This window comes from Lonchura striata, chromosome Z (assembly GCF_046129695.1).
Source record: "Lonchura striata isolate bLonStr1 chromosome Z, bLonStr1.mat, whole genome shotgun sequence".
In the NCBI taxonomy this organism is placed as follows: domain Eukaryota; kingdom Metazoa; phylum Chordata; class Aves; order Passeriformes; family Estrildidae; genus Lonchura; species Lonchura striata.
In genome coordinates, this window is record NC_134642.1 from 7,765,226 (window position 1) to 7,777,739 (window position 12,514).

General features: G+C 35.5%; 1 protein-coding gene across 2 annotated transcripts in view; it reads right to left on the reverse strand.

The window, feature by feature from the left end:
- Positions 1-1,450: 1,450 nt before the first annotated feature.
- Positions 1,451-12,514, reverse strand: part of SYK (spleen associated tyrosine kinase) — a 45,155-nt gene continuing 34,091 nt past the window's right edge. For both annotated transcript variants that reach the window (XM_021530406.3, XM_077790254.1), the window contains 8 exons: positions 11,940-12,008; positions 7,902-7,992; positions 7,062-7,239; positions 5,671-5,880; positions 5,081-5,270; positions 3,615-3,755; positions 3,306-3,418; positions 1,451-1,766 (listed from right to left, as the gene is read on the reverse strand). In XM_021530406.3, coding sequence (XP_021386081.1) covers positions 1,694-1,766; positions 3,306-3,418; positions 3,615-3,755; positions 5,081-5,270; positions 5,671-5,880; positions 7,062-7,239; positions 7,902-7,992; positions 11,940-12,008 — 1,065 coding nt within the window. In that variant the 3' untranslated portion in view covers positions 1,451-1,693. The remainder of the gene's footprint in view (positions 1,767-3,305; positions 3,419-3,614; positions 3,756-5,080; positions 5,271-5,670; positions 5,881-7,061; positions 7,240-7,901; positions 7,993-11,939; positions 12,009-12,514) is intronic.

Here is a 12,514-nt window from a genome sequence, read left to right on the forward strand (position 1 = left end):
TCTACTATTCTCAGTATCTTCCAATAGCCTGTGATGCCTTGCACTGGATAGCCAAGACTAAACTACCAAAAGGCACCAGATATTATTTAACAAATAGACTGTAAACTTAGTAAAAAAGAAAAAAAAATCAGTAGCTTCTACATTTGTTTATAGTCCTGTCTTCTATGAAAATTATTTCACCCTTTCTCAGTTTAATTGCTCACACAATTTAATTACTAGAAGGAAAAAAAAAAACCAAACCACTGCATCTCTAAGAATACTCTGTTCACACAAAAATTAAACACATATACTCTAACCAGCCAATACCATAAATATATCTAGCTCTAAATCTTATTCTTTATATTCTTCTTAAATCTCTATATCTAGCAGACAAAATGTAAGCAGATTCCTGAGATGTATGCAAATGACAATAAAATAGCTGCTTGCGAGTAATAAGTGATAGAAATGTTGCTACTGATAATATTTCAAATGAGGTTGAGCAAGAAAAGCATAAGGGTAAAAAAAGAATCAGAAATTGATTACCTCATTTGTTATTAATCTACTATACTTCTAATATGCACACTACATTACAGAAGAGTGATAAGACAAATGCCTTTTCCTGAGATGCCCACAGAGATTTGTCCCACATGACAAATACTAAGATTTTGTAGCAGGTAATCTTGTTGTCTGTATGCCCACTATAAAATATTTGAACTAGATGTGAAATTTAACTTTAGAGGTGAAAAGGTGTGGCGGAATTCTCACATGCTTTTTAAAGAAAGGTTTGAAGAAAAGATAGAAATGATTGCTGTTCAAAACAGAACAGAAGAAGATATGGTATACCCAAATAGATACATAGAAGAAATATGTCTGGAGAAGAATGGAAGAGCACAGAGAAAGGTAAGTGCTGCTCCATTATAGGTGTATTTTCAGGAATTCAATGCTGGAGCTTATGTTAAAATATAGAATCATCTTACAGGCAGGTATGTTTTCTTCTAAGATGAGATCAAGTTTCCAGTTTTCACTAGGGAAAAAAAACTCCCTGAGGAACAGCTGGGCTGAGGAACAAAAGAAAATATGAGAAACAAAAGAAGATGGCCACATTTAGAAGATGTGATGATATTAGAAAGTCAGAACTCCCAATTCCCCTCTGCTTACTTTACTACTAGGAATAATATGATTTGGTGTAAAGGGGTTTGGTGATAAAATCAAACACACTGTCAGTCAAAGCATCTGACACACTTGTACAGTGAATTTGCTTCATAGTGGGAAATGTTTATGCTATTCTTCCTTGAGGAAAGGGAAAGCTGGAACAACTAAATACATGTAAAGGTTAAGAATGTTGATGAGAATTTAAATTCCAATCTGCATTCCAATATAGGAGAGAGAGAGGGCTCAGAGTCATTAAATAGAGTTTACAGGACTGCAAAATATAATGCAAATAAAGCTGTAAATAAAATGAAATGGAATGTAGCAGAAATACAAGCATTTTATCCTTGCTGTGCACTTTGAGACTGTTGCACTTCCAAAACTCTTTCGGGGCTGGATTTTGTGCAGAAGGTAAGAAAAAACAACCTTACAGATGCAAGGCTCAGCTCTGAGCTTTGCAAGTTGAAAATGGAAGTACAAAAATTGAGGTTGCTTGGTTTTGGAAAATGAGCTGCTTCTCAGAGGGTGCTGGCTGGAGACGAGGAAGCTGCTGTTCTCCACACTGTTAGTGGGAAATGTCGTAGTAGTAGTTACGTAATCTCATCTCGACTGCAGCAAATCCTGGCCGGTCGTCAACGCTGTGGGAAGATGACAAGTGTCACTGCATAGCAAGGACAGACCTGTCAAGGTTCATGGGCCTTACAGCCCTCCAGACTCTACCTCAGTGACAGTTCACGTAAAGATGCTCACAATATTTTAAAAATGACACTACAAAATTAATACCAAGGGATAAATACTACTACAGAGCATCCAGTCCATGGATTTACTATCATGCCTGTTACTTTGTGGTTGGTGAAGGTACTAGCAGAAAGAAATGGTGAATCCGCTCCATTTCATTTTCTACTTCATTTACTTTGGTAATAATCTGGAGAAAAGAATATTTGCTGTGTAATATCTGCCTTATAATGGGTAGTACCATCAGACAGAAGCATGAAGAGGCACCTACCTGCACACTATATGACTGTATCATCTTTCTTTTATATCTGCAATTGTTTCTTTATTTGGAGAATATGATTAAACTGACAACAAACCCTTACAATTTTACATGACATATTGAGATAGTTACTCTGCCTAACCTGAACCTTCTTTTTAAAATTTATTTTCTTTCTAATAATAAAGATACTTTAGTACAAAAAAAAAATAATCAGCATGCTTTATGATATGTTTGTTAATAACAACAAAACCTCACCCCTTTCACTGTAGAACTGTTACAGTATTCCTTGAGTCAAACCAAAAGGCAGGAATTACTTTTTGGTTTTATGTTCTTTCCAAAATATGAGGTTTAATGAGGCTAACAAAGAAGCAAGGTACCTAAAAATGAAGTACTAGTGCTCCTTAATGTAGAACTTTTGGCAAATTTTTTCTCCAAATGGTGAACAGGAAGAATAAGTGATATTACAGTAATTTTGGGTGCTTTCTGGAGACTTCCTACAGTAACTTCAGTGGAATAGTTTAAAATAATAAATCATAGAAGAGTTCTAATATACTAATTCAAAAAAAAACAAACAGGAAGGCTTTATTTTTTTCTATATTTCATAATTCTAATTTCTAAATGGTTATAAAACAGAAAAAAATGTTTCTGATGTATCAGGTATGACCTGAAAAAATGGTTTGCCTCTCACTGATAAGATGTCAGTGTGGGATCCAGTTTGAATATATTCTGTTATTAGAGATAAACAACTCAAAACAATTAAATATTGAGAAATCGAATAAACATTTTGGCAATATGAGTTTGAAATTTCAGTAAAACTAAAGCCTTGGAAATAAAAATTAAATGAATTGCAATTCAAAATGAAACAAAAATTTTTGCTTACTTTCAAACATTGTTTTCAAAATTCATTAGACTGACCTTTTTGTGTACTTATTTTTATGCTACCTGTATTTTGTATATAACTGTTCTGGCAAACTCTGTTCTACAAAACTGGGTTTTTGTAGTACACTCTATAACTCAGTTTTCACCTGAAAGTGCAATTGAATACTGAGCTTGGAGTACAGTTGTAAGCTAAACCCCAGCTGAAAAGATGCATTTTGAAGCAACCCCTACTCAGCCCCATACTGGCTATGATTCCTGTAAATGAAAATGTACTTCTATCAAAAGAGCATCCCATCACACTCACTTGTATGTCCAACACAATTTCATTAGACTGTAGACTTCTGTTGGGCAGACTTCAGGTCGTTCCATTCGTTCTCCCCTTTCAATCATCTGTGCAACTTCACCACCTTTCATTCCCTGGAACAGAGTGACCAGAACAGTCATCCAAGTTGCAAATGATTACAGCACACATGATAGCACAAATTGAACAGAGGTCTGGAACTGATTTTTGGGCTATCCTTCGACTCATTTGTTGCATTAGTTAGGACAAGATACTGGTTCAAATCTGCTCTGAATTTTTAAAGAAAAAACATAGCCAAATAAAACCACTCACCTTATATGGTTTTTGTCCATAAGAGAAAGCTTCCCACATTAAAACCCCAAAGCTCCAGACATCACTCTTGCTAGAAAATTTGTAGAAATTCATGCATTCTGGAGCATACCATTTGACTGGCCATTTTCCATGACTTTGTGCCTAAAATATGTCATAACAGAAAGGAATAAAAGCAGACTAGATACAATGATAAGTAGTAAACAACATCTGAATGCACATAATTAACATTAACTTAGATCTACACACATTTGCACTAAGTATCATAACATTTCTGATGCAGTTAACATTAGAGAAAATGGGTAACAGCTTCTTCAAAAGTGTCACAAAATTGTTCTAATCTTCCACATTCAAAATAATGCATTGAAATGAAATCTTTGGTGAATAAAAGTGTAGCTAAATGACTTAGAGTCACACTTTCAGTGGCATTTAATTTAAAGTTGCTCTTTGGAATCAGTTTTTTCCATTTGGATCTCACCAAGGCTAAGAGACATGTCCAGATGGTTGAAGTGGGTGCTCTACTTCAAAGCACAGTGACTTTCTTGTGGCAAACTGCAGTTTACCTAAATTATGCCATAATGCTGCTTTGTGACCATTCAGCTGTCAAGCTATACCAGCGCAGTGCTAGGTCTAGTGACAGGATGCTACTGCATCCTGTGGAGTTGTAAAGAAAATAGACTTTGATACTAATTCTGGAGGCCCTGAGGCTGGGATTGACCAGCTAGGGCAGGCTAGTGGCAGTGATTTAGGATAAATTTTCTGGCAGCAGTGACTACTGTTCCTACACAGGAAGGTCATCATAATGGAGCATGGGCTTGCTTCTCCTCTGCAGTGTTTCAGGGGTTGTATTTTTAATTTCAAAGAGCTAATAAAAGAGAATAAGGAAAAGGAAGATGTAATTTGAATCACAAGAGTGTTATATTAGGAAAACAAATACAGACATGATAACTTTGTATCCCACCTTTTATGTTATTAGATATTGCAATTATTTTAATCACTTGAGGTGTACAGAGGTCCAAAGAATTTAAAACCCAAATAAACAAATTTTGCTTAGGTTAATTTCTTATTTAACAATGGTATTATTTCAAAAACCTCCCTTGATTCTGTTCTGTAAGACAGTGTATTAGTGCTAGGCTACATTTTACTTGGATGTGATGAGAACTGTTTTGCAAAAAAAGCATTTTTCCTCATGTAGATAAGGTAGTATTTCATTTCCACAATAACTTTCATTCTTCTAATTACAAGTTTATAAAAAATAAATGAAAGTAGACAACTGGAAGGGGGAACAGCCTCTTTCTTCCCTACATGTTTCTTAATGTTGATCACATATTTTGAATTTGGTAATCTAATATCAGATTATAAAATAATGAATGGTACATAAAATTTCTAATTTTCAACTGCATTTGAACTGAAAATATCCTTATTAAGTTATGATACTACACAATTTTCATGTTGTATTCAGACCTTACCTTGTAATAATTTTCATCAGCACTAAGAGCTTTAGAAAGTCCAAAGTCACTAATTTTGGCATAATGTTGTGTGACTAACAGCACATTTCTTGCAGCCAAATCCCTATGAACAAAATTATTCTCCTCCAGATATTTCATCCCCATGGAAACCTGATGCACCAGCTCTGTTATATTCTTCTCTGTGACATGTCTGAAAATCAAAATTGAATTTTAAAGAGGTCAGTAGTTCATTTTCATGCAAAATATATAAATCTTTACTCTAAACTTGTCCACATTACACTGGAAACCTGATTCACTTACATTTAGCTAAGCTTCAGTTTGAAAAGGCAATCTAGGCTCTTGTCCTGAGAAGATGATGTGTGATCACATCAATAAAGGAGAAGTTGAAGGATATGTGAAAAGTCTTTCATTTATTCAAAATACTCTATTTTGGCAGAAATATTTGACATTTGGAGACATCTTCCAGTGAAGAATAACTACAATCATTAATTACTACATCAATAACATATCAATTATAATTGTCCTTAAAGAAAAAAAATAAAAGAAAGGAACTTTTCCATTCTTATGGAATTAAATCAAAGTTTACATACCTATTTTTTTGCAAAAATTTGTTCAATGGCCCAAGTTCAGCCATTTCCATTACTAACATCCAGGCCTCAGCTTCACATATACCTATCATTCGGACAATGTATGGGTTATCCAGTTGCTGCATTACATTTGCTTCTCTCAGTAACTCATCCTTTATAGCTGGATCATTACTCTCATTCTTCAGAATTTTTACAGCCACAGGTTTGGCACCCCTGCAAAAGAGAATCCAGTTCTGGATCTAGTTGCTGAAAAATCTGTGCACCAACGAACACAATCTTCAATAGATATTTCCATTCACATAGTATAAATTGTAACAAAAGACAGAATTGACACTCAGATGAGAAAAAAACAGCCCTAACACTAACATCTCTCTATCAAATACTCAGAAGACAGCTAAGCAAAAGAGCGATAATGAAAAGAATCTGTGAAATTTACAGATTGTCATAAAAATACCTAAAGAAGCCTGGAAAAAAAAGATACTGGATAAAATTTTCTTGTCCACTCTGGCTAGGACAGCATAAAGCTCTTCTGGCAAGAAAAGCTATAGAGCTTTCTAAGCACTAGGGTTTTTAGTAGGGTGAGACTGGAATATGCAGCACTGCCAGGTGCCAAGGCAGGGCCCTGAAACCCTGAGAATCTAAAGCTTACTTTTGCAGCCTTCCATTCATACAGCAAACTGACAGAGTGACTGATGAGACCAACATAGCTCAGGTGTGAAACACTATTAAAATATACATAAGCTGAGATCAGAGCCCTTCACATTCCTACATCCTATATTGGAAAAACAGAAATACTTTCTGCCTCTGAAAACCTCAGTTAAAGAAATGCCTCCAACTTCAAGAGATGAGAGTGTGTACATAATCAATCCATGCACATACAGCATGCTGATAACATTTCACTATGAAAATGCATGAAGACTCAAGTATAAACAGGGTCTGTTCCTACTGACATGACATGATGGAAAATGTTACAACACGTTCTGTCTTCTTGAAATCAACATTCCAGCTCCAGGAAATGTATTTATCACACTTCAGGTAAAACTCTCTTTGCTATAGGTAAACTGTCCATGGCACTCTCCAGGTTTTCTGACAGATATGTTGTGCAGATGGGAAATACTGTGTAGCATTAGAACTTTTGCAAGCTATGAAGCAAGGCAGTGGGATTCCCACTCTACTAATCCCATCAGGAGAGGAAATAGTCATAAACAGTACTTTCCACTTTATGACAAAAATGAGTGTGTAAGTGTACATACAAAGAGAGAAACTGGTGAATTTAGCTCAAATTAGTTATAGTCTGTCACCCCAAATGACACGCAAAAACTACTGCTACTTGAAAGGATAAACACAAGAGCTTTTACATATTGGATTCCATGACAATAGAAGGCAACACTCACTTTTTCATCTTATAGAATCCTTTCTTTACAGTACCAAAGTTGCCAGAGCCAAGTTCACCTTCCTCCAAAGTCAACAATTTCCTGTCAAGAGTGACATTTTTTGGTTTAATTTCATCTGGATCAGCATATGGACTTTCATAGACCTCAGTATCCATGGGTAAGGCCTCTCTCTGATCACCTGCAGTTCAAACAATGAAAAAATTAGACGATTTCAAACATGTTTGCTGCCACAGATAATATAATCATCTTTTCTATGTTCAAGACCATCAGTGAGTTTGACTTGCAAGGGCACTATAAAGAAACCATATGCAGTCCATCTATATGCATTTTAGAGTTGACAAAAAGGCAGTGGCATTCCCCTGGTGACATGCTGTAACTACTGAACATTTGTGCAGGGTGAAACCTTGACAAAAGGAGGGTTAAAGTTTGGCCCTTCTCCTTGGTACTTTCCATTAGTTACCTCACACAATTCTTTACCCAGAATGCTGCCTTATAAGTACTCCTTTCTTAGGCATCCAACTTGTGACTGTCAACTATCTGCATTATGCTTGCCACTGTGGATGCAAGAGGGCACAATTTTTTGTGACATGTAAGGATTTAGTTTTTAGAATCCAGGTAATAATACTACAATGCAAAATGGAAAAAGGGGTTTCTGCTAAATGATTTTTGTTATAGATGGTGACACCTGTTATCTTCAGCTCCTAGGCTTCAGTTATGATAGTGGCTATACCAATGCATGACAGAATGTGAAATATATGCAAGAAAAAAGAAATAAGGATTGAGAAAATGCTCTTCCATAAGGAAGAAAATTGCATTAATGATATATATTACTCTGCCTACCTTTTTCTGCTCCTGCAAGACCTCTGTTCCTTTGCAACACATATGGATTAAAAGGTGCTTCTTCTGGTGGGTGGCCGATAGCTGATTGAAGCTGTAGCACACAAATAAAGATTTTCCATTTAACAATGCATAGGTAAGTTAAAAGCACTTCCCTCCCCCCAGGAATTTTGGCATAAAGTTTGCAAGAGACACAGAGGTGAGAATCAGAAAGAGAGGGGTCTAAAAAAGGTTATTCCATTGTGGAGGTTATTGTTAGAGGAGGCCAAAAGCACAGAAAGATATTACAAATATTTCAGAGCATTAGATAAGAAAGAATTAACTGTAGTGGGTCATGCACAAATCTTATTCTGCAGATATTAAATTTACATGCTCTTTTCAAATTTGCCATGTAACACAAGTAGTCAGAAGGATTTCTCTTTAATCTGTTGTTCCTCTTTCTTCAAGTTATCTCTCCCCCTATCTAGGCCTTGAGAAATTACTTGCACAAATGAAAACAAAAAACAATTTCCTGTTTCTCTTGTGAATATTCCAGGGGTGCTCTATTTTAAAGAAGTGGAAACAACTGTAGTAAAAAGTTTCTACAATAATAGGCTTGTGTAACATCAGGGACAAACATCATGGACCAGATATTAGCCTTGTCTGTCTGCTCTGAGGAGGGACAAGATTACTTAATTAATCATCTGGTTCAAATACAATTCCTCTGCCTTTACTCTTGACAGATAAATAATATGGTGTGCACAAACCATATCAACCATTTTGTCTTCTGGAGCTCCTTGCCTGGCACAATAAAGTACAGATGAGAGAAACTACTGATCTGGTCACTTCTGTTTGTGAGCTGTTGGGAACATGGAATTACAGAACCTATTTCTGCATGCTAATTTCTTTTCAAGCAAACAGAAACAAACCTCTAGTGGAAGCTGTCCCTGACCATGTCAAAGGAATTGGAATAAAATAACCCTTAAGGTCCTTTCCAACAGTTCTATGATTTTGTGAAATTTCCTATAGTGAACATCCTATAGGATGTAATAGAAGCTTTATCATTTGGAAACTGCATTTAGTAGGGAAAACATCTGACCTGGAAACTACAGACTTTGAAATCATAAGTCATCTGCCCAGTTTGATGAAACAGAAAAGGCTTCACTACATAGATTTTACTGCAAACCATGTGTAGGAAGCCAGTTTTCAGCAATATTCTGGCCTAGCAGTATGAGCACATTGACATCAGGCACAGTAAGGGTAATATTTCTGACTTGGAGCAGTGTTAAAAGGCAATTTGCTGTCAAGGCAAGCCACAAAACCCCAAGACAGTTCTGAGATATGTTAAGTAACAAGCTGATCTACCATTCTCCAGGCAAATGAAGGTATAAAGAAAGATCCTTAGATTTGTTTTTCTAGACTGATTCACCCCGACAGCTTTCCAAGACCTGTGTCACTCTATTTCACACAGGCAATTCACTAACCCCAAACTGGCCAAATGTAATTAATGTACAAATTTAATTAATTTTGCACACCTCAAGAATCCGTTCACCAGTGGAGAACAGCTGGTAAAAACATATCTCTGGCCAAGACATAGCTGAGTCTTCAAATTAGACACATGAGATATTACTGCTCTTTGCAATTCAAGAACAAAAACAACAACAGCAAAAAAATCCAAAAGGATTGTATGCATTTGCTCTGCATAAAAAACATTTAAAACACACCACTTCCATGCTTGTAAATAAAGCACTGCAGCTGTGAACTGAAAATCACACAGTGACACCAGATATAACAAAGTGGGTTCTTTTTCTCAGAGAGCTGCTCATCTTCAAGAAGAGTCATAGCGTCTTATTTATCATTACTTAGCTTGGTTAATACATATAGAATTATTTCTAATTGTTGCAGATTGATTAAATAACTTAGTAATGTCTTTTACATTAATATTGCTACTTTTGTTTTTATTGAACTATCATTTAAATGGAGAGTCCTTTCTGCCTTATCCTTTTAAAACAGCAAGTACAATTCTGCAGATCTTTTTTGGACAAAAGGATCTTTGTCTTAATACATCTAAGGTATAGCATAACTGATTACTTTTTGCATTCTTACAAGAAACAGCGAATGGGCAAGATGACCATGGATTGATTCAACCAATAAAATGGAGTACAAGAAAAGAGTCCTCTAGAGGAGCCTTTTAAAAATGTGACTTTTACAGTGACCATTATAATTTTATAGTAAATAGTAAGATTCTCATGAAGGGAAGTTGTACAGCAAGTGCGATATTCTTTCAGGTTAATAACTGATTTGAAAAAAATACATAAAGTCATCTTATTTTATTAAAAACGAATAGCTAGATACTGCACGACAAACATTTCATTAGCCATGAGAGGAGAGGAGCTCTGACTATTGCATCTCAGTTGCCACGAGGTGGCAGAATTTCACTTAAATTGTCCAAATTGACAATTTTAGACTAGTAACACAGACTGAAAAATTGTGATCTGGATCTGAAAATATAATCCAAATATTTATAATATTATGATATTATAATATAAATATATATTTATATATTTATATAATATAAATCCAAATAGTGCATTTGTGAAATAAAAAAAGTCCCAACTGCGAGTAATTATAAAATGAAAAATAAAATAAATATGTTTTTTATGTTTTACTGTCTGGAAGTTTTTGACATCATAGAAGTAATTGTGTAATTGACCAGATCTAAAGTAAACTGTGCTTATTTGGGTTAATGAATAGTTCAGAGCACAACTTTTGTCTAGAGTCTAAAATCTGGAAATATGATGTGGGTCTCAGTATTCCAGGTAAAGACCATGTAAATAGGATCAAATCAGGTTTCTGAAATTATTTTCCTAAATGATTGGTTTTACTCTGCCACTATGCTTCGATCTCTACTCTGTGTATGTTACCTAGAAGGCAGGAAATAGGTATTTGATAGCAGAAAGTGACCAGAGCAAGACACAGGTTTTACCAGGTTAACAGAGAGCAGTGAGACCAAAAATATGTCTACAGGGTTTAGACCCCACACCCATTTTTCTGAATCAGCCCAAAATGTATGATAGTTTGGCATTGTATTTCAGATGGCTGAGAGCAGACTGTGAGACTGTGTCTCTATTTGTATATAACACACATTGAAAAAGAGGTATGAGTCCTGTAGGGATACACAGCTGACAATTGCTGTTGGTACCTCAGCATAAAAGAGAAGTGAAGCTGTAGGAAAATAATATTTGTTATTTATCTGGTTTATCAAATACAGTATATATCAAACATAGATTTTCACTCTGAACAGTAGCATACTTCTAGGGCTTTTCATGCCTGCTCATTTTTGTTGAAGAGCAACTGGAAATAAATCAATAAACATACAGGCTCATGGATTGAATAGGAGCATATATATTATTCTCAGCATGCAAACAAACTCACAGCTACATGCTTCAGAACTACATCAATTACTGGACAGCACCATTTTCTGGCCATGCAAAAGCATTTTCACTAGGACAGGGAAGGGATCCTCTTGGCTCCCTGGCATCTGGCCAATTTTCCCATTCTGCTTGCTCTTGTGACATCTTACACTTGCCTAAATGGAAGTGAATGCATAAGGAGATTGGTGCACATAGGCTATGTAAGTATGTATTTTGTTGTTTTTATTGTTCCCTAAATGTGTTCAGTAATGACATAATTGTGTAAACAAGACAATTTTCTGATTAGAAAGGAAAGTAGAAATATAATTTTGTTCTGAGTGGTTTTGAAAAATATTTTATCGCATTCTATTTGCAGAAATATTGAGATCTGCATTATTTTGGTATGCCAGAAATAAAATAAAAAATAATCCCTCTATTTTTAAAACCCCTTCAAGCCCATTGCTTCAGTAATAAAATCAAGCCCATAATTATGCAGATGATTAGGATAGATGCAGAAAGCTTACAAAATCTTAACAATCTAATTGTTAGTAGTCAAGACAGCAAGCGAAAAGAGGGGGAGAAGAGAGTGAAATTAGTCATTTAAGTATTTTTAGCTCAGTCAAAAACCTAAAAAAAGTATATGAGGCACCTTTTTGCTGCCAGCCTTTGGGAAGGTGTACGATTTGAGTCTTGAGATAATTCCACCTCCTGACCAACTCTAGAAACCACAATGTCAAAGAGGAACAGTAAATGTGTCATGAAAATAGCTAAAGGTATTTCACAAAAAAAAGACACTCTAAAAGAAGAAAACACTCCCAAACTTTCTGTGCCTTCAAGTACACACATATGACGCATCAAAAAAACGTAGTACAGGAAATATTAGTACTAAATTTTATTTTGTCTGTATTACTGTCAAGCTATCCTGAACCTGTAGACATACCTTAAGACAGTTTTTAAATTCAAATTCACTGCCCTTTGTCCAGATCTGTATTTATAGAGTATGCTGTATGATTCTCCTGCCTCTGTCACTGAACTTTAGTCCCCCTCCCCCAGCCCCCAAATGTATTTAGAAATGAGTGGATAACTTTCGTGTCTGGAAGTATGGCTAATGTATCAAGCAAAATTTGAAGGACACCTTGGTCATACAACAGTGTGGGTAATGAAGCAGAAATCATGCTAGGTAATATTAATTCCAAACAAAAAGGAACAGGCTTTATACATATA